The sequence below is a fragment of the Salvia hispanica genome, chromosome 1, assembly GCF_023119035.1.
Source record: "Salvia hispanica cultivar TCC Black 2014 chromosome 1, UniMelb_Shisp_WGS_1.0, whole genome shotgun sequence".
Classification (NCBI taxonomy): domain Eukaryota; kingdom Viridiplantae; phylum Streptophyta; class Magnoliopsida; order Lamiales; family Lamiaceae; genus Salvia; species Salvia hispanica.
Genome location: NC_062965.1, coordinates 5,944,460 through 5,971,212, shown reverse-complemented (window position 1 = coordinate 5,971,212; position 26,753 = coordinate 5,944,460). Strand labels below are relative to the sequence as shown.

Below are 26,753 nucleotides of genomic sequence, written 5' to 3'. Positions count from 1 at the left end.
GTACTCAAAAACCAATCTCATTTTTGCTTTTTGAGAAAAAAATACCTATCTTTAGGTTTACACTAAACAAAAACCTAAAAGTTTTTCAAATTTTGTGAATAAAAAATGCATAATATAGAGAATATTCTTTTAAGTTTGAGTTTGGTATAAATGGTTGGAGTAAAATCATATTTGATGTTATATTTACACTAAAATGAATTTGAGTTTAGTTTAAATTGTTTGAGATGCTCTTATGACCTTTGCCTCTTCACTAAATGAAGACTGTGTGTGGCATTAGTCAAATCAGTCTATAAAAAATTTTCAAACTGGTGGAGGCTGATCATGAGTATCTATTTTCCTTCAAGTCTATAGAGAAGAAATACCACGCTCAGGCTAATTTGCATGATTTGTTGTCCCAAAAATTTTTATGCTAGCTCCAGAGAGAAACGACAATTTTGTTTGAGCACGACATGTCTAGATTATTAAAAATAAAATAAATTCACTTGATAGATTATATAAAGAAAACCATAAATATCGTATCAGACTAAGGCAATCTATTAATTGTAATCATATGATGCAACACTCCTTTCTCGTGAAGATGTATATTTGGCTAATTATTCAATAACTTAAATATGTTTTTTTCTTAGTACTATTATCATTAGGTAGGCTTAGAATATTACTCTCTCCGTCCCACAAAGATAATCTCACTTTGATCCGGCACGAGTTTTAGAAATATAATGAAAAGTGAATTGAAAAAGAGTCCTACTTTTAAAGTATTAGTTTTATAATAAAATGTGAGTAGGAATGGATTGGTGAAATATGAGGTCCACCACCAAAAAATGGTAAAAGTGAAATGAGACAAACTTTGTAGGACGGACCGAAATGGAAAAATGGGACAATCTTTGTGGGACGGAGGGAGTATTAGGCTTCGGAAAACAAGACGCTTATGACTCAACCAAACACCCCCGCAAATAATCAAGAGCTAATAAAGATGAAGAATTCTAGTTAGAGACAGCAAAATAGAAGAGCGGAGCAGTGAAACTGAAAAGGTATACATTATAAATGATAAATCATATTAGGGCTTTTTTTATAAATAACAAACTATATCAGAGACGGAATAATAAGAAAATAGTTCATATTTTTCAGAGATAGATGCATTTAATAAGTCTATATTTGCCTATAATAATGTACCTTTGTTTTTAGAAGAACTTAATATATGTGAGACGGTTGCGAATAGAGGCGAGCGGGATGAGACAGCACACCGCACGTCCGCACACTTGAGAGGGAAAATTAGCAGCCGCAAGCCAAACACACGTCTTAGCCACTTAGATGGTGCCATTGGCATTGCTGACACTCCCGAAATGTGAGCATTTTCAAAACAAGATTTTATTTATGAAAATCAATTAAAAAATAAACATGTGTCAAAATTCATAATGACTCATACTTAAGTTGGCCCTGAATAGGAAAAAAAAAAAAATACTACGACGTACTACTTAATTTGTGGAGTAAGATATAGTACTGTAGTACTTAAGTAAATCCTACACATCCGGAAAGTTTGTAGTACTAGTATAAATTATTTTCTCACCCTATTTGTTAGTGTATTCATTTTGGCATACACTCTAGTACATATAGCAACCAAATTGATTCTACATCAAGTGTCACGAGTTCCTGAATTGTGAATGATATATACTGTGTACATTTTAAATTTTTCGTCCATTTCAATTTGTTGGTTTAAGATGAAGTTTGATTTCTCTATCACATGTGTACAATTAATTCAACGTTATAGTTATACACATAACATGTATAATAATTCGTTGATAATTAAATTTGCATTATAGTTTGTGTATGTGTACAGTGTATATGTAGTTCGCGATCTTATCTAGTAGACACGACTCATACAAAAACTAAAATATAACCAAGTATTATAATTCGTTGTAATTAAATTTGTGTTATAGCTAGTGCATGTGTATATGCAGTTCGCGATCTTATCCAGTAGACACCACTCAAACAAAAACTAAAAAATGTGACAGTTCTTTTTCTATCCTTCTCTCCCCATAATCACGAAAATCTAAACATGCCAACAAACTCATACAGCCGGACTTACCATCGCTATCGTTCATCGGCAATCTACAGTCTACACCAGTTAATTTGATATTCGGTCTCCGCCACCTCTCCAACAAGTAGCTAGAGCCCCGTCATGTCCCTCAAGCTAGGATTCCGCCTTGGTTCAGATGATTTTACCTTATTTTTACCAAAAATTTATATATGTGATCACAGTTGCGAGCGGTGTTGTATGGGCTGACACTATGAGACAGTTCATGTGAAAGGAAAAACTGGCGACCGCTCGCCTGACATACGTGTGGTGCATGTTGCACGCTCAACCACTGAGATGGTGTCATTGCCGACATACCTTGGAATGCGAGCATTTGAGCATTATCAACTGATAAAAGAAAAAGTTAATTATAGACATCTAATTTATTGATGAACAATTAAAACAAAAGGCAACTGCTAAAAATCACAACGATCCATACTTAAGTCGGCCCCTTAATCGGTAAAACATTATACTTCTTGTGAGATATATTTAAGTAAATCCTATACATTTAGAAAGTTTTTATCAATTATTTTCTCACCCCATTTGTTAGTGTATTGGTTGTAGCATACATTGAATAAATTAATAATGCACATTTTCCCACCTCTTATCGCTATGTATTTGGAAATAGGATTTTCTCACCCCATTTGTTAGCGCATTCTTTGTGGAATACAATGAATAAATTAATCATGCATATTTGGGGAAGTTTTTATAAGTATTTTCCACCTCATCATATATCTATGTATTTAGAAATAGGCTTCCCACACACAATGGAAACTTGTTGATTTAGTACTATATAGAAAATTATGACTATTTAATACAAAATGATTGTCTAGTTGGACCAATATATCTAAGGGATAACTAAAAGTCATTAAAGTTAAAAAAACCCATTCACTTCTTCTGACCACGAGTAAACAAAATCATATAGTACTATTATAGCTAGTTATAACTTTTGCATAATAATTGAAATATTTCACGGGGTTTAGAATATTTTAGAGCCTAATTTATAATAAGTGTATGTTTGGTACTCATTTTATTTCAAATCACTCGTAATAAGATTTTAGCATCTCCTAAAATATCCCTCACTCTTCACGTTCACGCTCTTTTGCAGTTACCGCGAGAGAAGCTACTACCTAGAGGCTAAGGTAATTGCTTTCTGTTTGGCAAAATTTAGTTGGGAAAATAGCTATTGCAGGAGATCTCAGGGTTTACCATACAGATTCAAGCCTCTTCGCATTTTCCCCTAGGTTTTGTGTCAGCGCCAATTTCTCAAATCTTCTAATTAGGATTTTATTGATTTGATTTACGCTTAATATGGGATAATATGAAACTGATTGAGGTTTGCTTTCAGCAATTGTGTTATATTTTTATAGAATGCAGAAACGAAACAGGGCTATTTTAAATGTTGAATGTTGGAAAAGTTGCGAAGAGGGTTTAAATTAACCTAATATTATTATTTTATTTTATTTTATTTTTTTCTGGTGAAATACACTAGTAGAAGTTTGTTTTCAGCTTTTTGGTTAAACTGTTTAGGGCCATTATTGTGTTATTGCTTGTTGGATGATTTGTTGTTTTTACTGATCATTCTGTTTTTTCTTGTGAGAATACATCTAGATGTATTGTTTTAGAGATTACTGTGTTTACAGGAGGCTCATGGATTTTCATTTTTATGTTTAGTGTTGTTGTGTTGCTTTAGTGAAGATACATTGGCTTTTAGGCAATATGAGTGGAGCTTTTCAAGGTTCATATCTTGTTCTTGCTTGTTTGTGGCGCATTTATTTTCATTTTCATGGATAGTATAACTTCAATTAGATTGATTATTTCCCATTTTGATCATTTGCTTGATGTGTGTTGTGTTCTGATCTAGCTCACTTCATGTATTGTGCTGTGGTTTCGTTTTTATTAGTCCTTCAAGTAGTTACTGCTGTGTGTTTTATCTTCAAGCAGTGACTTAACATTTGCTTTTCTTACTGATTTGAGCTACAGCTTGTTATCGGTTTTACGCACTTTTCTAGCTGAGGCCTGAGCTTCAAACCGCACTTAAGACATGAGTAATGTGACCGAAGGTTAGTGACTCTACTCATTAATCTTGTAAAAAGTTAGTATTTTTTTAACTGATACAATGATGTGTACTTATTGCTGTAATTTAAAAATAGATAGCAACGATACGGGGTATAGTAGGCCTCTTGAAGGGATGGCAGGTGTTATTGCATTACTTGGTAAAATGCATGAGGATACAAATGTTACACTGCTACATTTGTTCACTCGGATTGGACATGAGGTTGATTTAAGCAAAACGAGAAGGGAGTTGTTCAATCTCTTGGGTAATATTCCCGATCTTTCACTCACTGACAAATTCGTTGTTTGTGAGACTCTTGGAGGAAATCCGGCACGGCTAGATCTGTTTATGGGGCTGCCTGATTCTGTGAAACCTGCATATGTCTTGCGTGTTCTCAAGGAGAGGGGGCAGCGTCAGGAATAAGCAATCTTTGTAACCAAGTATTGGCTGCGTTGTAGGGAAGCTTTTGGTGATATGTAATTTGTTACTTTTGGTTACCGGAAATATGAGAACTTTTGGTGATATGTAAAGATTGTGACCTTATATGGTAGTAGTACTAAATTGAAATCTGGATGTGTCAATTTAATTTGTTATTATTCTTGATTGAAAATTGTGGAGACTGCTTGTGTACTAGATTTGTTAACAAAGTATAATAATTTTTTTTAAACGTTTTATTAAAAAAACTAAGTCACAATAAACCAATTTTAGATGCATAAGAATTTTGTTTTGAATCAGAATAGAGCTGGAACTGCAGTTCGACGAGTCCTATCTGTCGGCGTCGCTGCAGGACTTCTGAAGCAGGAGATGGAACATCATTGTCTTGAAACTTTTGAAGCCTTTTGTGTACGCGCCCGTATTGAATTTCTCGACGTGTGTCATGGGTCGTAGATGGCCCCCTTTGGCCGCTATAATTGCCTCCATTTTTTCGTGTCCAGGGTGATGCATGAGCTCATCATCTACTACATGGTCCAGCAGCAGCTGACCTTGTGGCGCATTCACCGCCTTTATTATGCTCCACGGCTTGGTTTTGGCAGCAGAGGTGGTAGTTAAGAAAGTCTTAATTTCATGATACTAGTTTATGGTGACTAATTCGTTATCTCGAGATAGTTTGATTTTAGGGTGACTAATCCACATGATTTGTTATCCTTCCCATTTTTGGAGCCACAACTTCTACTTCCAAGCACAAATATATAAACATGCCACCAAACCCACCGGGGCCACGGGGGCTGCCATTCATCGGGATTCTGCACCGGATCGACGACCGATCTCCGCACACGTACATCCGCCGCCTCTCCAACAAGTACGGCCCCGTCATGTCCCTCAAGCTCGGACTCCGGCCAGTCGCTGTGATTTCCTCTGCAGATGCCGTGAAAGAGATCATGAAATCACACGATGGATTGATAGACTGCTTGGTATGAATAAAAAGTTTGGCAAGAATTTTCATGACATGGATTCTTTCTATGAAGAACTAATTGAAGAGCATATGGATCCGAATAGGCCGAAATCTATGGAGGGAGACATCATTGATGTATTGCTACGGATTAAAGAAAATGGAACGACGTCGTTTGAGCTTACATTGGACCACGTCAAAGCACTACTTATGGTATATATATGTTAATGTAATGAATATTGTATTTGGTTAGTTAATTTGAGTGAACATATTATGACTATTGTAGCCTTGTTTGTAGAATGTTTCAGCTGCGTTCGTGTGGGCGATGGCAGTGTTGGTGAAGAAGCCTTTGTTGATGAAGAAATTGCAAGCGGAGATAAGGCAGTTAGCCGGAAAGAAATATTTGATCGATAAAAAGACATAGAGAAACTTCCGTATTTAAGGGCAGTTGTGAAGGAGAGTTTGAGCTTGTATCCACCGGCTCCACTTTTAGTACTACTAGAGACGACCAAGAAATGTAGTGTAAATGGTTATGAAATCGAAGGTGGAAGTACGGTGTATGTCAATGCTTGGGCTATTGCAAGAGATCCAGCAATGTGGGAAAACGAGGATGAGTTCTTGCCAGAGAGGTTTTTGGAGTCTGACCTTGATCCGAGGGGCCAGCCTCCGGAGTTGATCCCTTTTGTATTCGGGAGAAGGTGTCCGGGGATCAGAATGGCTATGGCTGAGATGGAACTTGCATTGGCAAATTTTGTGTGCAAATTTGATTGGGAATTGCCAGTTGGAATGAAGGAAGCGGATATCGATTTTGAGGTTTTGCCCGGAATCACAATGCATAAGAAGAATGCTCTTCGCCACCTTCCCAAGCTTGTGATTGCATAGATCTTTATAGACTATCTACTTATTATAAATTAGGCTCTAAAATGTTCTAAACCCTGTGAAATATTTCGATTATTATGCAAAAGTTATAACTAGCTATAATAGTACTATATGATTTTGTTTACTTGTGGTCAGAAGTGAACGGGTTTTTGAACCTTAATGACTTTTAGTTATCCCTTAGATATATTGGTCCAACTAGACAGTCATTTTGTATTAAATAGTCATAACTTTCTATATAGTACTCCCTCCGTCCCATAAAAATTGAGTCGTATTCCTTTTTAGTCCGTCCCAATAAAGTTGAGTCATTTCCTTTTTTAACTAAAGACAAAACATCTAATCACTCTTATTTTATTCCATCATTTACTTTACTCTCTCTTATCTTTCCTACTTTTTTTCATCTCTCATATTTATTTAATATAAATTCTTAATCTCCGTGCCCAAAAGTTTTGTCTCAACTTTTATGGGACGGAGGGAGTACTAATCAACAAGTTTCCCTCGTGTGGGAAGCCTATTTCCAAAGAGTGATGCTAAATGGCCATAATGTGGCCGGCCATAAAAATAAAATATTAATAAAAATCTGTACATTTAATGCTAATTTAGTTGAAGTTAGGTCATCTTGAAAGTATCATTTTTCTAAATTGTTTTAACCTTGTGCATAAATAGGGGGTAGAGTACAATTAATAATAAATAATCTTGGAAATATTGAATTGTGTATATGTACGTTTCCTTTGTGTCATACTATTTCTTTCGGGTTTTTCTCTTTTCTTTGTACTTTTATTTATGTTTTAATATATTACTCCCTCCGTCCTACTTTAGGAGTCCCGGTTTACCATTTTTTAATGTCCAACTTTAAGAGTCCCGGTTGGAATATTCCATAATTGGTAATAGGTCCCACACTCTGCTCATCTTTTCCCACTCATATTTTATTATAAAACTAAATATATATATAAGTAGGACTCACATTCCACTATTTTTTTTCACCAACTTTCCTTTACATTTCTTAAAACCCGTGCCGAACTCAACCGGGACTCCTAAAGTGGGACGGAGGGAGTATTATTTAATTTTTTTATATATAACTACTTTTAAATTAGAATATAAATATATTCATGATATTAAAATTCTATAATTGGTATTTAGATTCACTTACAAATGAAATAATTTAAACTATATTATATTTAACATTAATATTTAAATAACTTATAAATAAAATAAATGTAACATTATACTATAAAATTATTTTATATAAAATTAATTCAAATGTTTTGAGGAATGATTGTTCCAATATTAAAAGTGTAATATGGTATATTGAAAATATATTATTATTAAATAATATAGTACTCTCTCCGTCTGCGAATAGGAGTTCCGTTTTTCTATTTTAGTCCGCCCCGCGAATAGAAGTACTTATGAAATTGATGGATGGAGATTAATTGACATCTTTAAAATAAATTTGTGCAGGACACTTAATAAGAAAATATTTAATTAATTCTTAGTAAAATAGAAATAGTACAAGTAATTTGGGATGAGAAAAAAAAATTCTAATAGTATTAGATGGATGTAGCAGTAACTAGTAGTAGTAAATTGTACAATATGAATTGTCATTTAAAGGTACAAATGATACAATAAGGTCCTACAAAGCAAGGAATATTATTGTTATAAACAAACTCAATAATACAATATCATATACAATTGAATTTAATACTACTATAATATATTGAAATTTACAATCACAAAAATTGAATCAAGGATTAATGATATTTCCACCTGAGATTGGAAATATAATGCAAATAAATAGTGTACAATGCAAATTAGTTATAATGCAATCCGTGGAAATTCGCTTACAATTTATATTATAGATAGTTTATTTCTCATTATTGATAATTTATTTTGCATTATATACCGTCTATATCTATAATGTAAAAATAAATTTTATAATGCAAAATACACAGTATACAATGCAATCTACGAAAAATTTACCTACAATGCCTACTAATGTTTTGCTTAACAACATTATTATTTTGCACTATATGTGTCCCATGGCAGCTTGAGATTGGAAGGATGTTAATTGTTTTTGAAGTATTGAATTAATTAATAATTATTATCATATAATAGTAACTATTTTAATATTGATCTAATAATACATATATTTATTATGATACCATATTTAATATAGTTAGAAATCATATTAAACTAGATGACTATATTATAAGATAAAAACAACCATAACTATACCAATAATAATAACAACTAATCAATCGGCACCTTTAATTGTTCAATTTAGTCCAAAATCAATTGAAACAATCAATTATTCAAATAAATCTATTAATACTAACTATTGATATATAATGAAGGAAAAATGAAATACTACGTACCTTGTGTAAGAATCTTACATGAACATCTTCATCGTTTAATGCACATTTAGTATTATTTGTTTTATTTTATATATTTAATTTAATTTTAATATGTTAAAAATATTATTCATATTTTCAATTCTACAAAATTTATAAAATTTAAAACCTCATTTGTTTTTTTTGTTTTTTTATTCATTGATGGTTTAATGCTTAATTTTTTAACTTTCATTAATGATACAACATTAAAAATTATACGAATTATGATTGTTATATAAGTATATAATGAGTGTCATTAGTTAATATTGTTAAGTTGTTTTATTAAATATATGACTCACCGTATTCAAAATTGTTCGTTAAATTCTACTATGATATATTAAGACAAATATTTAACAATATAATTGTTCAATCAAAATTTTTACTTGAGTCTATATAGTGATGAAATATTCACTTTTTTATAATTGAGATAGGCTAGATAAACTAAAATTTAGAAGAAATGAGAAAAGGAATAAAAGGTGGGAAATTTGCATACTCTTGAAGGATATGTTATAATAGACCAGTGGAGAAGCCATTTTTTTTTATTCTCCGGCGAAGAAGTAAGGATGAATAAATGCATTAAAGATTTGTAGTTATTCAATAGTGATTGGATAAGTAAATGCATACTATAAAAAGGACAATTAAGTAAAAATACTAAAGCACTCAAAACTGAACTTAATATATTTAATATTTTAGAAATTTAATTACTATTATATCCTTGTGTGGCCAGTCATAATGTGGCCACATAGCATTTCCCATTTTCAAATATATAGAAATATTGATGAGGTGGAAAAACACTTATAAAAACTTCCCCAAATATGCATGATTAATTTACTCATTGTATTCCACAAAGAATACGCTAACAAATGGGGTGAGAAAATCCTTTTTCCAAATACATAGTGGTAGGAGGTGAGAAAATGTGCATGATTAATTTATTCAATGTATGCTACAACCAATACACTAACAAATGGGGTGAGAAAATAATTGATAAAAACTTTCTAAATGTGTAGGATTTACTTAAATATATCTCACAAGGAGTATAATGTTTTACCGATTAAGGGGCTGACTTAAGTATGGATCGTTGTGATTTTTAGCAGTTGCTTTTTGTTTTAATTGTTCATAAATAAATTAGATGTCTATAATTAACTTTTTTTAAATCAGTTGATAATATGTTCAAATGCTCGCATTCCAAGGTATGTCGGCAATGACACCATCTCAGTGGCTGAGCGTGCAATATGCACCACACGTATGTCAGGCGAGCGGTCGCCAGTTTTTCCTTTCAGATGAGCTGTCTCATACTATCAGCCCATACAATACCGCTTGCAACCGTGATCACATATATAAATTTTTGGTAAAAATAAGGTAAATCCATTTGGACCAAGGAGGAATCCTAGTTTGAGGGACATGACGAGGCTCTAGCTACTCGTTGGAGAGGTGGCAGAGACCGATTGTCAAATTAACTGGTGTAGACTTCAGATTGCCGATGAACGATAGCGCTGGTGGGTCCGGCTGTATGAGTTTGTTGGCATGTTTAGAGTTTAGTGATTATGGGGAGAGAAGAATAGAAAAGGAACTGTTACATTTTTTAGTTTTTGTTTGAGTGGTGTCTACTGGATAAGATTGCGAACTGCTTATACATATCCACTAGCTATAGCGCAAATTTAATTATCAACGGATTATAATACTTGGTTATATTTTATTTTTTGTATGAGTCGTGTCTACTAGATAAAATCGCGACTATCTCTGAAAAGTATGAACTATTTTCTTATTATTCCGTCTCTGATATGGTTTGTTATTTATAAAATTAGCCCTAATATGATTTGTTATTTAAAGAGTAAAGGCCAAAACTGGTCCTGAACATATGACCATTTTACGATTTTGGTCCTAAACTTTATCTTTTGAATTTTTTGGTCTTGTACATTTCAAATCGGATCGCAATTAGTCCTCCGTTTACAATTCCGTTAATTTTATAACAGTCAACGGGTTTAACCCAATTTTGACCAATTAAAGCTCTTAATTATGATTTTTAAGTCATTAATTATATCATTAATTATTATTCCATTTATTATTCCTAATAAAACAAAACAAATATATTGACAATAATATATCATTAATTAGGTCACAAATCGGACGGCGAGATGATTGAGTGGCTACTGCAGCAAGCGGAGCCGTCGGTGATCGACGCCACCGGCACCGGAACAATTCCGGCGAATTTCACCTCGCTGAATAGTTAAAGAGAAAAAAATAAAAATAAATTGCACAATGTCCATGCCTCTATATAATTAGTGATAATGGAACTAAGGATTCTAATAAAATGAATCCACCGCTTACCGACGTCATCATAATCATATGAATAAGATTAATTAATTCATTAGACCCAACATTAAATAAAACTAGACTAAATCCTCAATTTTTTAAACCTTACGTGAAATCCCAAAGTGGGATTCCCTTTTCTCTTTCCGAGCGGCAGCGCCGCCTCTCTCTTCCTCCTGAGAGAGAGAAATTCGTCGCCTGCGTGCGACAATGCCTCGCTGCACCCGGCTCTCTCTGCACAGTGCACATCACCTCAATTCAGTCGCCTCCCATCACGCGGCCTGGTGGGGCTCCGTCGCCGCCATCTGCCATTGCCGCCACTGTTTCTCCGTCGCCGTCGAGTTCGGTCACAGCAGCTGCGGTCGCGTTGCAAGACTGAAGTTTCCGCCGTCTAAAATCTGATATTAACGAGACCACCGAAGATTCCGGCAGCCAACGCTGTCTCTCCCTCGCTTTCCCCTCGCTCAACTTCACAAAAAAATCCTCGTTAAACCCCCTCTTCAAGCACTCTCTTCGCTGCCCCACTCCCATCGCAACCGTCCATCCTAGCCGCACACTCTCTCTCTCTCTCAACCAATTCTACCGTTGTCGCCTGCAACCTCCAACTCGCGCCACCGTCGACCTCCCTCTCCCTCTCGACTCTCCCTCTCTCTATCTCTAAATTTCTAACTCTCTGATTTTTCTTGGAATATTGAATCTGATGATACGTGAAGTCATGGGGAGATATATTTATGTAGAAAACCGATTTCATGGAATCATGGGGAGGTAAAAACCGATTTGTTCCGGATTTTGTGGAAGAAAAATTGTGAAACTAATCTGGCGTTTAAATCCTGATAATTGGTTGCATATTCAAGTGGGCTCAAGATGGAAATTTAATAACTGACTTTGGCTCATAACAAAGGGTTTTCTTCAAAAAGAATTTAATAAATTCTATAGGCCCAAAATGTATATTATTTTACTATAAGAATTGGGGTGAAAGATCGGCTTTAAAAACAGTTCGATGTCCTTTCAAGACAAATAAAAATGGAGAAAAAGTCGGGGTGTTACAAAGGTATGTCGGCAATGACACCATCTCAGTGGCTGAGCGTGCAACATGCACCACACGTATGTCAGACGAGCGGTCGCCAGTTTTTCCTTTCACATGAGTTGTCTCATACTATCAGCTCATACAACACCACTCGTAACCGTGATCACATGTATAAATTTTTGGTAAAAATAAGGTAAATTCATCTGAACCAAGGCGGAATCCTAGAACCAAGGCGGAATCCTAGCTTGAGGGACATGACGGGGATCTAGCTACTTGTTGGAGAGGTGGCGGAGACCAATGGTCAAATTAACTGGTGTAGACTGTAGATTGCCGATGAACGATAGCGCTGGTGGGTCCGGCTGTATGAGTTTGTTGGCATGTTTAGATTTTAGTGATTATGGGGAGAGAAGAATAGAAAAAGAACTGTCACATTTTTTAGTTTTTGTTTGAGTGGTGTCTACTGGATAAGATCGCGAACTGCATATACACATCCACTAGCTATAACGCAAATTTAATTATCAACGAATTATAATACTTGGTTATATTTTAGTTTTTGTATGAGTCGTGTCTACTAGATAAGATAGCGAACTACATATACACTGTACACATACACAAACTATAATGCAAATTTAATCATCAACGAATTATTATACATGTTATAATGTACTATATAACTATAACGTTGAATTAATTGTACACATGGGATACACAAATCAAACTTAATCTTAAACCAACAAATTGAAATGGACGAAAAATTTAAAATGTACACAGTACATATCACTCACAATTCAGGAACTAGTGACACTTGATGTAGAATCAATTTGGTTGCTATATGTATTAATTTACTCAGAGTGTATGCCAAAATGAATACACTAACAAACAGGGCGAGAAAATAATTTATACTAGTACTACAAACTTTCCGAATGTGTAGGATTTACTTAAGTACTACAGTACTATATCTTACTCCACAAATTAAGTAGTACTCCCTCCATCCCAATAATTATGAAACGTTTGCTTTTCGGCACAGGATTTTATGTAGTGTTGCTTTGTGAGTTAAAGAAGAGAGAGTAAAGTAAGAGAGATGAAAAAGTAGAGAGAAAGTTATTTCTATTTTAAGAAACGTTTCATTTTTAATGAGACAACCCAAAAAGGAAAACGTTTCATTTCTAGTGGGACAGAGGGAGTACTTCGTAGTATTTTTTTTCCTATTCAGGGCCAACTTAAGTATGAGTCATTATGAATTTTGACACATGTTTATTTTTTAATTGATTTTCATAAATAAAATCTTGTTTTGAAAATGCTCACATTTCGGGAGTGTCAGCAATGCCAATGGCACCATCTAAGTGGCTAAGACGTGTGCTTGGCTTGCGGCTGCTAATTTTCGCTCTCATCTCACATGTGCTGTGTGCTGTCTCATCCCGCCCGCCTCTGCTCGCAACCGTCTCACATATATTAAGTTCTTCTAAAAACAAAGGTACATTATTATAGGTAAATATAGACTTATTAAATACATCTCTCTGAAAAGTATGAACTATTTCCTTATTATTCCGTCTCTGATATGGTTTGTTATTTATAAAAATAGCCCTAATATGATGTGTTATTTATAATGTATACTTTTTCAGTTTCACTGCTCTTCTATTTTGCTGACTCTAACTAGAATTCTTCATCTTTATAAGCTCTTGAGTATTTGCGGGGGTGTTTGGTTGAGTTATAAGCGTCTTGTTTTCCAAAGCCTAATAATATTCTAAGCCTACCTAATGATAATAGTATTAAGGAAAAAAAACATATTTAAGTTAATGAATAATTAGCCAGATATAGATCTTCACGAAAAAGGGGCGTTGCATCATATGAAATGGAATAAAATGAATCCACCGCTTACCTACGTTATCATAATCATAATCATATGAAAAATATTAATTTACTCATGCCTTTTTCTCTTTTCCTAAATACCTCCTCTTTCAATTCTATAGTACTCCTACTCTTTTCTATTATCTAGGTTAAGGAGAACGTGTTGGATATTTTAGTGTAATTGGATAAATTTGATTGATCGGTTATTGTTATAATGATACATCATTTAAGTATGGAGGTGCGGAGTGCACACTTATTTGAATTCATTATGATGTTAGGGGCGAAGCCCCTAAACAAATGAACGGGGTCCGGGGGCAGCGCCCCCCGAGTAGCGGGGTCCAAGGGGCAGAGCCCTTGGCTGGGGTCGAGCTGTATTAGAAATTCATCCGAAAATATAATTTCTGAAAGTCAAAGGACTAATTTGCAATTTCGGAAACCTTTTGAAAATCAGTTATTTTCGGTTAAGATTCCCAACGGATGCACTGTTTCGTCAACAGCTGCACCGGTTCGTCTTCTTCAAAATCTGATCAATTCTTCTGGTTCATAGCTCTCATATACACATATGAATTTTCTGATTTCTTTGAATTTTATCTGATCAAATAAGTTTGGTAGAACCACCGAAATTGATTTGATCTGAAAGTGATTATCACGACTTTCAGATATCCGTTTTTCTGTTCTATATATTGAATCTCCCTAACAGAACGATAATTAATGAATCCATAAAAGTAAGTCAGCCTTAGAGGCCAATTTTATGGAGTTCCATAGCGTCCGTCCTCTTATATCTATAAGTAATACATGTATTAAAATTGAAAAGAAAAAAAATTATACAACATATTGATGTTTTACGTAAAAAAGATTAAATATATAAGAACAAATGGCTAAAAAAATCATGAAGCTTGTCAAATCTGGCCTATCGCGTAGCTTTCTAAAATGACCAATTATATCATAACTTTGTCATTATAAAACACAAGTTGATGGCAACAGCTAAAAGAAAAAATGGAAATAGATTGCACAATATCCATGCCTCTATATAATTAATGATAATGGAATTTACCACACAACTTTTAAATAATTACGGCTCCAAACCCCACTTGGTATTTTGAAAAAAGCTTGGTCAACATATTTGTTTTGATTATATTAAACATAAGTTGTTGGGACTTGGGCCGCAGCTGAGAACAATATAAATGCAAATAGAATTACTAAAATTCCACGTTATTATTTTTATTATATTGATAAAATAATACGATCTCTCAAAAATGTGTATCCTATTTATAAGAGTTTATTGAAAGTATTGCATCCCAAATAAAACGAAGAGACTTAAAATGATGTCACTTATTTTATTCTTCTTCTCTCTTCCCATAATTTTGATTCTCTACTTCCAAACACAAAAACCTAAACTCACACCACCGGGCCCACCGGGGTTGCCGTTGATCGGCAATTTCCACCAAATCGACGGCCAATTTCAATACAAGTACTTCCAGCGCCTCTCGAAGCAATACGGCCCCGTCATGTGAAAGGAAATGGGCTAGAATTAGATTAATATGGATTAATTAATTATAGTTGGGCTATAATTATATTAGTTCATAAGCCCAACAATCATGAAACCCTAGTGACTCTTCATCTATATAATGGTTATTTATTCTCCATTGTGGGACATGAGAAATAGCGTAACATTAGAGAGAAAATACGTAAAGCTTTGTAGAGAGAATTCCTAGCATTCTTCTACGGAGCAATTGTACCGGGATAGTTCCTGCATCGGATTGGATTGCACGTGGACCTCGATAGTAGTGGATTCAACTTGCAGGATTCAATCGCAGAAGAAAACAACACAACAAGTAAGATTTAGTTCCGTTGTGTTTTACATGCTCAACTTGCAATATGATTATGAATCTAGATCTGTATTCTTGTATGCAATTTCCGCTGCGCTCATTAGATGAATACAAGAAAACCCAACAGTGGTATCAGAGCCCGGGGCTCGATTCATAATTATTTTGTTTGCTAATTAGTTGTGGATTAACCGTGTTCATGTAATTGAAAATTTTTGGAAAATAAATGAAAACTATAATTGTTTACGGATTTAAAGTTTCGAACTTCGAATCCGAAAATTTTGAAAAATTCTGCACTGATTTCTGAGAAATTAGATTTCTTATTTGATTATGTAAACTTCAATTCTTTATAAACGAAAAGTGACTTTGCAAAAACCAATGGCCAAACTCAAGTTTATATGTCAAAATCTTTTAAAATTAAAAGCTGCGAAATTGGTTTTGGAAACTTAAATTTTGAAAGTTATGAACTGTTTTCGGAATTGTTTTACGCAATTAATTTTGAATTGGATTCAATTTCTTACTCCAAAATGGTGCAGATAATGAATATTATTTATTCCAAAGCTTTTGAGACTTATAACTCAAATCAGTTTTCATTCCGTTTTTTCGCTCCACCGAAGTCGGCATCAATGTTGTTGCTTGTTTTTTTCTTGGGAATAAAATGTCAAATTTGACTTACAAGTGCTTGATGGAAACCCCAAAAATTGATTGGGTAAAATTTTTCCGGATTGGCCCCCGTTGTTTCCCTTGGTGCTGGCAAGACAAAATTGATTATGTCTTGGAAAAAACCAAATGGTGTCTTTTTAAAGGGGAATCTTCGATTTTTGTTACGTTTGCCCAGGTTTTCAGAAAACATGTTGAAAATGCAAATGATGCTCTGCATCATGTTGTCATCCTTTTAGTTTGGAACTTCAAAGACAACATGAGCACATCTTCCATATGAGATGGTTAAACACTTGGAGAGTTTGTATGCCACAACCCTAAACTATGGATATGAGATACTTGGATCTCTTCAAGTGCAAGCTTCATGATGGAGGCAAGGTTTCGAGCATGTGCTGAAAATGATTGGTTTGATTGAGAGGTTAGCATGGGTAAAACGGGTGTTTTCCGAAATGTCTCAACAAATCTAATTCTTCAGTTCCTTCCTAGTTTTTGAGAATTTCATTGTGAATTTCAACATGAACAACAGAAGGTTGGGCTCCCGAGTTGCACAACATGCTTAAGATTTTGGGAGTTTTCCCCTTTACAAAAGGTAAAACCCGGGCCATGGTGATTTTTCCTAAGTCTTCCAAAGGGAAAAGGAAAGAACAAAGAAGAAAGCATCTAAGGAGTTGTTCTAAAGCCTAAGAGTGGGGGGGGGCGAAGAAGCCCAAGTTATAAAAGGGGTTTTGATTTCTTTTGCAAAAAGGGCCCTTTTGGAAGAGAGACTCCCCCAAAATTAAACGCATTGCGGTGGGACTGGGTATTTTTTCTTGAGATAAATATGTCTATGAATAAATCACAATCTTGGGTATTAGATACACCCTTGTGGCTCCACATTTGAAATTTGTGGGGGGTTAAGGGGCCGGGGAAAGTGAGGCCCGGGGGATTTGCGTGTTGGGAAGGGAAACAAGGGTTCCGCCGAATGGGGTGGGGACTTACAAGAAATCTTCCCGGGGGACATAGACTAGAATTGTTCAATTGTTTTTTTGCCCCCAGTTATTTCTAAGAATATTATTTCCTTCCCGATGTTGGGCATTAAGGGGTTTTTTCCTTCCATTTTGCAAACAAGAGATCCCTCGTTTTTCTTTTAAGGATTTTTTTATGGAAATGCCGCTCTTAAAAATGGATTATATAGGCTTGAATAAAAACGAAATATTTTCAATGTGCAAAAAAAAGACCAAGCTATGTAATACGAAAAACAATTTATCTATGGCATTCAGACTTGGTCATTTTAAATTTAAAAAAGAAAAGAAGTTTGGGAAAAAATTTGGGGGGACTATCTCACTTCATTTGATTTAGAACCATACGGAGCTTGTGAATTTGTCTAAAGGAAAAAAATGACAAGTAAACCTTTTTTCCGGGAAAGGGGCTTTTTGGATTTGCTGGGAGTTAACAGATGTGTGGGACCGTTTCCAACTCAAGCAAGAGGTGGTTATTCGTATTATTTTTTATTGATGATTTGTCAAAAGGGATGGATATGTGTATCTTATGAAACATAAACCAGGCCTTGAGAAATTTAAAGAGTTTAAGTGTGAAAATTGAGAAACAATTGGGAAAAATATCAAACCTTGATCGGTTTGAAAATACTTGGGGCCGAGAATTTCTTGATTACTTGAAGCCATGGAATCCAACCTGGGCACCTCCCGGGGGACACCTCAAATGAAGGGGAAACTGAAAGGAGAAATCGAACATTATTAGATATGGTTCGATCCTGAGAAACCGCCGCTCCCTTTATTCATGGGCCATGCCACCAACGGCTATTTAAATTTTAAATAAAAGGGTTTCCCCCTAAATCAAAGGGGAAAACACCATAAGTTATGGTGTGGCAAGAAAACAAAATCTTAACCATATCCGGACCCCGGGGTTGTCCGGGTTTTGTTAAGAAAAAAGATATGATAAATTGGAAACTAAAAGTGAGAAATGTTATTTTTTGGGATATCCTAAAGAAACTAAAGGAAAGAGTTCCCCACACTTAGGAAACACAAGGTGATAATCTCTAGGGAAAAGGGCGCTTGAAGACATTGCCCCCAAGGAACAAGGTCAAAATATAGTAGATCTTGAAGAAATTCCAAAAACCCAAGATAACATTGAGGATGAGGGGTTATCCCTTTGGGTTGGACAATAATAATGGGAAATTTTTATATCTTTTTGGGAGGGGAAATTTTTTAAAAGGACCTTAGAGAGACTCTCGAGGGACCACCCCAAGAAAAATGAGATGCATCAAAGACAAGATAATGCAATAGTTGCATCACCTCCACCTCAAGATCATGGATATTCCCAAACCTTCTCACATACGGGTAACGGCCCGATCCCGTTAAAAACCCAAATCAAAACCAAAGGACTGCGTCCACCCGAGAGACTAAATCTTTTGGGGTTTAGAACCAAGATGATGAAGTTGATTTGATACTGGTTTAAGACCTATGCCGGGGTGTCGGGCAAATCGGAAATTGGGAGCCCTTTTATATCCAAATGGACTCATGTATTTAACTTAGTCCGGAACTATTGACTTGCCGGGTGGGGTTTTCCCTTTTTAGGTTTTCAAATGGATCTTAAAAAAAAGAGAGATGCAAAATGGCAAAGTACAAACCTACAAAGGTAAAGGGTTAAAAAAGGGAAAAGGGTTTAGTCCGGGGGATTGACCATGATGAAACCTTTTCGCCTTGCTAAGATCAAATCCATTGGGAAATTTCGCAATTTTTAAAAAAAACTACAATTTTGATATTTGGCAAATGGATGTCAAAAAAAGATTTCTCAAAGGGGGAATTGGGCGATGTCTATATGACACAACCCCAAGGTTTTTTTATCGAAAGAAAAAGGGCCCAATCGGGTAAGCTAAAGAAGTCCATTTATGGACTTGCCAAATTTTAAGGGGAAAATTTGTTTTAAAGAACAATCAAATCGTTTGGGTTTTTTCAAGGGAAAGAGGATCCATGTGGGGTTTTTAGTAAACCGAAAATGGAAAAAGCCCTATACCTTATCATATATGTTGATGAATCTTGATTATGGGGAAAAGGGGGTCCTTTCCCTGATGCAATCCGGAAAAAGTGGTTGTTTTGATCCTTTTCCCATGAAGGATCCGGGGGATGCTTCCCCATATCCTTTGGGAAATTTAAAATCTATGAGAAGGGCCAAAAGGGGTTTGGGGTTATCACAATCCACATACATGTATTGTTAAAAGGGGCCCTCAAGGAGAATTCTAAAAAAGGTTTTCTTCCATGGGGGTTTGGGATTGTATTGTCAAAAAATTTCCCTTTAAAGAAAAGGGCAAGAAGAGGATTCCAAAGGGCCGGGTATAGGGTCTATTATGGTTCCCTGATATCTACTAGGCCGAAAGTGGTTTTTGCGCTTTCAAAAAAAGGCGGATTTAAAAATCCCGGGGAGGAACATTGGAAAAATTTTTGACTATTCTTGGACCTTTGAAGGACTAAAGAATATTTTTAGTCTTGGGTGGACAACCAAATTATCACTTTGGGGTACCGATGCTTTGTTTCCCAAAAAACCAGGCGACTATAAGTCTCACTGGGTATGTTTTTTTCCTCAAAATTGGGGCAAGGGGAATAAATTTAAAACAAGGTTTTGCCGATTCCACCACCGGGAGATATTTTGATCCGGGAAACACAAAAAAGGTTTTGCTTTGTTAGAGTTCGAAGGGAACTGGGGGTTGTTGAGTGCCAAAAGTAATACCTTTGTCCGGGGACAACAGGGTGGCATTCCCAAAAAAAAAACCGTACGAACGGGGAAAAAGCATGTTCCTTTTGAAATATCATCGTTTAAAAAATTGAAAAGGCGACATAAAATTTAGAAAATCCCAAAGATGATAATTTAGCCGATCCTTTCACTAAACCGTTATGTAAAAACCACAAAGCAATTTGAGAGCTTAGGTGTTAAGCATTTTTAAAGGCTTTTTAATCGGGGGGTTGAAGTTTTATATGTCTTAGAAACATTTTGTAATTAAAACATTATTACTTGATCAATTTTATGAAAATTTTATTTTCTATGGGGTTTTTTGCACTTATTGGAAAATTTTTAATTTTTTTTTATTCTAAATATTTGTTCCCTTTTAAGATTTTTCTTTAAAGGGGAGACATTAATGATATAGTATAATTTAAAATAGCCCAACCCCAAAGATCATCAAAAATTGGGGTATTGATGATATTTTTATAGGTTACATGGGGGTTTTCATCAATTCTTTGAGAAAAGAAATTGTTTTACAAGTAAGATATTTGATACTGGATGGACACATGATATACTTTGGGAGTATTGGTATACCCTACTATTAAACTATTTTGTTAAGTGTCTACGGTTTATTGGGGCAAGATTTAATAGTCCTTGGGTTTGAGGTCATTACACATTTTGTTTGTTGAGGGGTGGCTTTGATCTTTTCCCAAAACCCTTTTCCTCCCAAAGGAGGATTGAGACACCGGGCCGTGTTGGGTATATCATAAGATAAATGAAAATGGTAGTTGAGCCAAATTGAGATTCATTCCTCGAAAACCCGGGGAACACCAAATTCTCTATATTAATTTGACCACTAAGTCATTGGCCAAAAGAAAGATATATTCAATTTAAAATAATTGAATATGATCTTAAAAAGGGGGGTTTTAAAAAAGATGAGATAAAGTGATTGAGCCATTTGGGGACACATACAAACCCAGGGTCAATCGGGGGGTTCGTGAATGAAAAGGGTATTCTTTTAAACTTTATGTGATTTTTTTACCAATTCACGTAAACGTCCTTCATATATCGAAGGGCCCCGCAAACCTAGGGGTTTTTGCCAGACTTGAATTTGACGGCGCCCATAAGAGGGGCCCAAAAATCACACTATAAAGGGATTTTGATCCGCTCAAGGGGACAAAGTTGGGTGGGGATTATATCTAATGCTAGTCCAAGTGGGGGATTGAAAGAAATGGGCTAGAATTAGATTAATATGGATTAATTTAAAAATTGGGGTATAATTATATTAGTTCATAAGCCCAAAAATCCCTGAAACCCCAAAAAACTCTTCATCTATATAATGGTTATTTATTCTCCATTTAGGGCATGAGAAATAGCGTAACATTAGAGAGAAAATCGTAAAGCTTTGTAGAAGGTTTCCCCGATTTTCTCGGGGAAAATTTCCGGATAGTTCCTTCGGATTGGGTTGGAAAGTGGACCTCGAAGAAGGGGTTCAACTTAGGGGTTCAATCGCGGAAGAAAACAACCAACAAGTAAGATTTAGTTCCGGGGTTTTGTTTTTCATGTCAATTAACCGGGAAAAAAATTTTGAATCTAGATCTGATTTTGTTACCTTTCACGCCTTTATTTAAAATAAATAAAAAACCCAAAATCATGTTGCTCAAGCTCGGAATCCCCACCCTCATTGTGATTTCCCCCGGGGAGGGTGAAAGAGATTACAAATCTAAGATGCCGTTTTTTAAGGCGACCTTTTTGTCGACAAGACCTAAATCGATGGATGGTGACTTCATCAATATTATGTTAAGGATTAAAGAAAATGGATCCTCTTCCTTTGCTCCTACAATAAACCACATCAAAGGTGTACTAATGGTAATGATTTCTAATAATTTTGAAATTTACATGCATCCAAATATTTATAATGATATTTGAAGTGATTAATTATGTAGGATTTGGTAACCGGAGGCAGTGACACGGCAGCAATTGCTCTAGAGTGGACAATGACGGCATTGATGGAGAAGCCTTTGGTGATGAAGAAGTTGCAAGAGGAGATAAGGCGGTTGGGCGGAAAGAAAGATATGATCAATAAACAAGACATAGAGCAACTTTCATATTTGAGGGCAGTTGTAAAAGAGAGTTTGAGAATGTATCCACCGGCTCCACTTTTATTGCCAAGAGAGACTACTAATAAGTGTAGTGTAAATGGTTATGAAATTGAAGGCGGAAGTATGGTGTATATCAATGCTTGGGCTATTGGAAGAGATCCCGCCACGTGGGAAAACGCAGATGAGTTCATGCCGGAGAGGTTCTTGGAGGACGGTCAGATTCCGGAGTTGATTACCTTTGGATTCGGGAGAAGAGGGTGTCCGGGAATGGGAATGGCGATTGCCGAGCTGGAACTTGCATTGGCAAATCTTGTATACAAATTTAATTGGGAATTGCCTAAGGGAGAGGATATTGATTTCGAAACTAAGCCTGGACCAACACTGCATAAGAAGAATGCTCTTCGTCTTATTGCTAAGGTTGCCATATAAACTTTAGTGTTTTAGATCTATGCAAATAGAGGATTCTAACAAAATGAATCCACCGCTTACCTACATCATCATAATCATATGAATGAGATTAATTTACTCATGCCTTTTTTCTTCTTAAATTATACTCCATATTGATCTTTTATGTGAAAAAGATTAGATATATAAGAATAAATGGCTAAAAAAAATCATGAAATTTAGTCAAATTCTGGTCTATCATAAAAACTGACCAATTGTATCATAACTTTGTCATTATTCTTATTATCCCGTAGCCTATGATTTGGGAGAAATTATTATACTCCTTCAGTCCCATAGAAATATGTCATATTTCCTTTTTCGTCCGTCGCATAGAAATAGTCAATATCCATTTATGGAAACCTTTTCTCCTTTTTTTTTCCTTTATCATCTATGAGACCCACAATCCACTACACAATTTCATCTACTTTTTCTCCTTCTCTCTTACTTTACCAATTACACATTAAAACTCTTGCCAATCCCAAATACCCTATTTCTATTGGGCGAAGGGAGCATACTTTTGGCAAACGAAAAATATCATGCGAACAAAACATTTGGCTATTCAAATGACGCCATTTAATACATCTTGTCAATGAGATGAATTGCAAACTCTAAATATTGTACAAACTTCAAACTATGATCTTGACCGTTAGAAAATGTCAACAAATGACAAAATAACATCAACGAGAAATGTCAACGATTGATGCTGTATTGACAATGTGTGGACATCTTCTATTGATGTTATTTTGTCATCTGTTGATATTTTTTAACGGTCCGGATAATAGTTTGAAGTTTGTACGATATTTACATTTTGCATTTTATCACTAGTCTACATGTAATACTCCATAAAATAATTTATTATTAACGGTATTTTTTCTATCCAAGCGTGGATTGTTAAAAATATAATATCTTTATTTGATACACTATAGTAAATAAACCTTAATTATCCTATATTAATGTTTGGTAATCCATATTACTTATTTCAAGTCTTGATTGAAAATCAGACACCGAAGAAGAAGAAGGGAAAGGGCAAAAAGGTGGTAGGCGGCGCGCGGCCGGGATGACGCATTTACGGAAAGTGGACGGATGAAAAACGTCACGCGCCAAGGCGGGATGGCGATGATCCCTCTTTTTAACAATAAAAGGATCCAATTGTGGGCTAAAATTGCGGCCCTCGGGAGGCTTCTCGCATGGGAAGGTAGGGGGGAGGAGTCCCAAAAGGGGGGGGCGAATCGGGAACGGCTCCCGATTTGGGGCCCAGAACCTCCGCATAAAGACCATCAACCAAACGACGAGTATGTCGGGGGGATGGCGGAGGGGGCAGTTCCCCCTTTAAGAATGTTTATAAGGGTTCACCCACTAAAAGCTATGTGGTGCGTCCTCGAGGTTCAAACGGGTGTCGCCGGTGGGAAAAGCGGGCCCAAATATCCTGACTACGCGGGCCCGGGGGTTCCCACGACTCCCCCCCGTGCTCCGGGGTTCCCTTCCCCCATCATTTACTCCCGGGACCCGCCCCTTGGTCAAAAGAGGGAACGGGCCCCTTTTGGAGTCGCCCTGTCCCGGGGGGTCCGGGTTCCCCATCGGGTTGACGGCCCGAGAACATGTGGAAAAAGTCAATCAATGGAAGACGGCGGGGGACCCTTTGGGGAAGGGGTTTCTTTTTGTCCCGAGTATGCGAGATTTGGTCCGGCCCGGGGGGGGGAACCGGGGCCCCTTCCCGGGTCGGGATCCCAGTACGCGCGGCACGGCGGCGAGGGGGAGCCGGGGGCTGGGGAAAGGGGATGGTATTTTTTTTAAAATTATTTAATTTTTTTTGTACATTTTTTTAGTTTATAAATAAAATTATCGCATTTTCTCGTATCTGTGTCGCAAATTTAATTCCGTATTTTGCGTGATTATATTTATTTGTTTTTTATAATTGTGCTGGCCTATGGCTGGCCTATTTCTTGTCCTGAAGATGTGGCTAGAGGAGTTTCTTGTCCTGATGGCAGGAGGAATTTTTGACTAGGCTATAGCTGGCCTAAAGCCATTTGAGATGCTCTAAACTCCGCCACTCTTCACGCCCATTTGTAGTTACCGCGGGAGAACCTACAAAAATTTCTAAGGTACTACTATTACTTTCTGTTTCTCAAAATTTGGCTACGAAAATGCTATCGGGAGATCTTAGGGTTTACCAACGAGAAATTCCGGAAAAAGGGACTCAATTTGCAGGCCTTTCGAACTTTGGGATTAAATTCGTTGGCCTTTCGAAATATGAGACCGTGGCGTGCGAATTTTTCGAAATAAGGGATTTTCGAATTTTTATGTATTTTGAATTCTTTTTTCATATTATTTCTTTCACTATATTTAACAACTGACCAAATTATCCCTAATACATTTTTTAACACAATTTTTGATTTATTTTATTCCATCAGCCACCTTTCCGCAATCACCATCTCCAGCTCCAAGGTCGCACAAAGGTCGCAGCCTCCTTCATCAAATGGCCATAACTTCTTCATCCGAGTTCCAATTGAGGCGTACAAGGTACCCACGCGAAGCTAATTCAAAGAAAGAAGATACCAATAGTAAGATAAAATAATTTGGACATCGTCTTAATAGGAAACGAACAGTTTGAATCAAACTGTAAAACCTGACATAGAAAAATGGCAACCGACAATAAAGTTCGTGGAAAAAACCAGAATTCATGGAAAATTGGTGACTTTAAAAGCAGTTACCCCTACTATTAAATTGAAATCTAGATGTGTTATTTATTTATCGTTGTTCTTGATTGAAAATTGTGGAGAAGTTCATGAGACTGCCTGTTTACTATTAATATTGTTAATGAAATAGTAGTAAGTAAAAATAATGGATAAGATAAATTTTTTAAAATGTATTATTAGAATGACAAATTTTTAAAATAGTAGTCCTCATTAACATTACATATTTATTTTCTAATCTCACATATTTAGGCCATCCGCAACGCTGTCTCTTATATGTCTCTTAACTGTCTCATCTTTTCACTATTCATGGGCCCCACTGTACTTTTCAGCTAATCTCTTAACTAAGAGACAGCACCTGCAACCCTCCATCTCTTAACCATCTCTTAACTATTCATTCAATTTCATTTTTTATTTTTTAATTCCAACAAATTCAATTAATAAAAAACACACTTCATTAAATAAAATAAAATTACAATTTAAATACCTAAAAAAATAAAAAAGACATAATTAAAAAACTAGAAATTACAAATTGCACACTTAAACTCAAATAAAAAAAAATAGAGGCAAAGAAGCAAAAGAAGGAGTTCTCTAGTGACGATCATCTAACGGTTGCCAAATTTTGCCCAAATGTGCTCCATTAGATCCTCCGGTTTCGGGGGCGGTAAATCACGTGTCCTGCCCGAATAGAAAACGCTCTTGCAAAACGGATGCACCCCCGTTCGGGGGACTACCGGTGGGCCAAATTCCCCACCTCAGGTCCTTTCGGCACAATCATGTTGGAAAGTTTATCCCGTATACATGATGCCGACCATTTCTCCAAAAAACCACTCGGGGGGTTTTGATAATTTTAATCGAGTTTGGGAAAACCCCCACGCTCTCCCCATCCTTCGAGCGACTCGCCCCGCGCAAAAGACCGATTTTGCCCAGCCCGGGAAACGTTTTCCCAAAAAGGTTCCCCGGGATAGATGCCGTCGGCAAGATAGCCCCCCTTTTCCCCGGCGATTATTAGCGATGAAGTTGAGGCCGCGTTTTACCATTGAACTTCAGAAGAGGTGGAGTTGTTGAGTACGTTGCGTCGTTGTTCAGGGGAGAAATCGATCCCAAATCCATCCGTATCCAACGGCCTCGGGAAACGGGGGGGGGTGCCTTTGGCCGTCGGGCCCCCCTCCACGCCACGGGCAATTCTTCCTTTCCCCGATGCACCCCACCCCAGCACCCCAATCCGTGCACTTGTTCGAAAAACCGGGCAAACCGAACGCGTGGTTTTGAAACATGAAGGCTCCCCGGACGTTTTTGGAAGTTCAACAAACAAGCTGGGGCGATCTTCTTCTAGCGATTCTTCCATT

At 36.2% G+C, this 26,753-nt stretch overlaps 3 protein-coding genes across 4 annotated transcripts; all 3 read left to right on the top strand.

Moving 5' to 3' along the window:
• The first annotated feature begins 3,090 nt into the window (after window positions 1–3,090).
• Window positions 3,091–4,696, top strand: LOC125201697. Of its 2 annotated transcripts, none has more exons than XM_048099911.1 (3): window positions 3,091–3,213; window positions 4,055–4,134; window positions 4,225–4,696. In XM_048099911.1, the coding sequence occupies exons 2-3, from the start codon at window positions 4,116–4,118 to the stop codon at window positions 4,548–4,550; spliced, it is 345 nt and encodes a 114-aa protein (XP_047955868.1). In that variant the 5' UTR covers window positions 3,091–3,213; window positions 4,055–4,115; the 3' UTR covers window positions 4,551–4,696. The 2 variants fall into 2 exon arrangements, with proteins under 2 accessions (XP_047955868.1, XP_047955869.1); XM_048099912.1 differs by having other exon boundaries at window positions 3,129–3,315.
• A 575-nt stretch (window positions 4,697–5,271) lies between these two features.
• Window positions 5,272–6,191, top strand: LOC125206225 (2-methylbutanal oxime monooxygenase-like). The gene is made up of 2 exons (XM_048105512.1): window positions 5,272–5,730; window positions 5,816–6,191. The coding sequence occupies exons 1-2, from the start codon at window positions 5,542–5,544 to the stop codon at window positions 5,939–5,941; spliced, it is 315 nt and encodes a 104-aa protein (XP_047961469.1). The 5' UTR covers window positions 5,272–5,541; the 3' UTR covers window positions 5,942–6,191.
• A 16,199-nt stretch (window positions 6,192–22,390) lies between these two features.
• Window positions 22,391–22,696, top strand: LOC125185838 (cytochrome P450 71A1-like). The gene has a single exon (XM_048082286.1). It carries the CDS (start codon window positions 22,391–22,393, stop codon window positions 22,694–22,696), a length of 306 nt encoding a protein of 101 aa, XP_047938243.1.
• Window positions 22,697–26,753: the final 4,057 nt, after the last annotated feature.

Excerpts from the sequence above, each read along its gene's own strand:
- LOC125206225 (XM_048105512.1), top strand. The coding sequence starts at position 5,542 with ATGAATAAAAAGTTTGGCAAGAATTTTCATGACATGGATTCTTTCTAT. Across the intron at positions 5,731-5,815 it reads ACGTCAAAGCACTACTTATG|AATGTTTCAGCTGCGTTCGT; the intron begins GTATATATATGT and ends CCTTGTTTGTAG.
- LOC125185838 (XM_048082286.1), top strand. The coding sequence starts at position 22,391 with ATGGTGTATATCAATGCTTGGGCTATTGGAAGAGATCCCGCCACGTGG.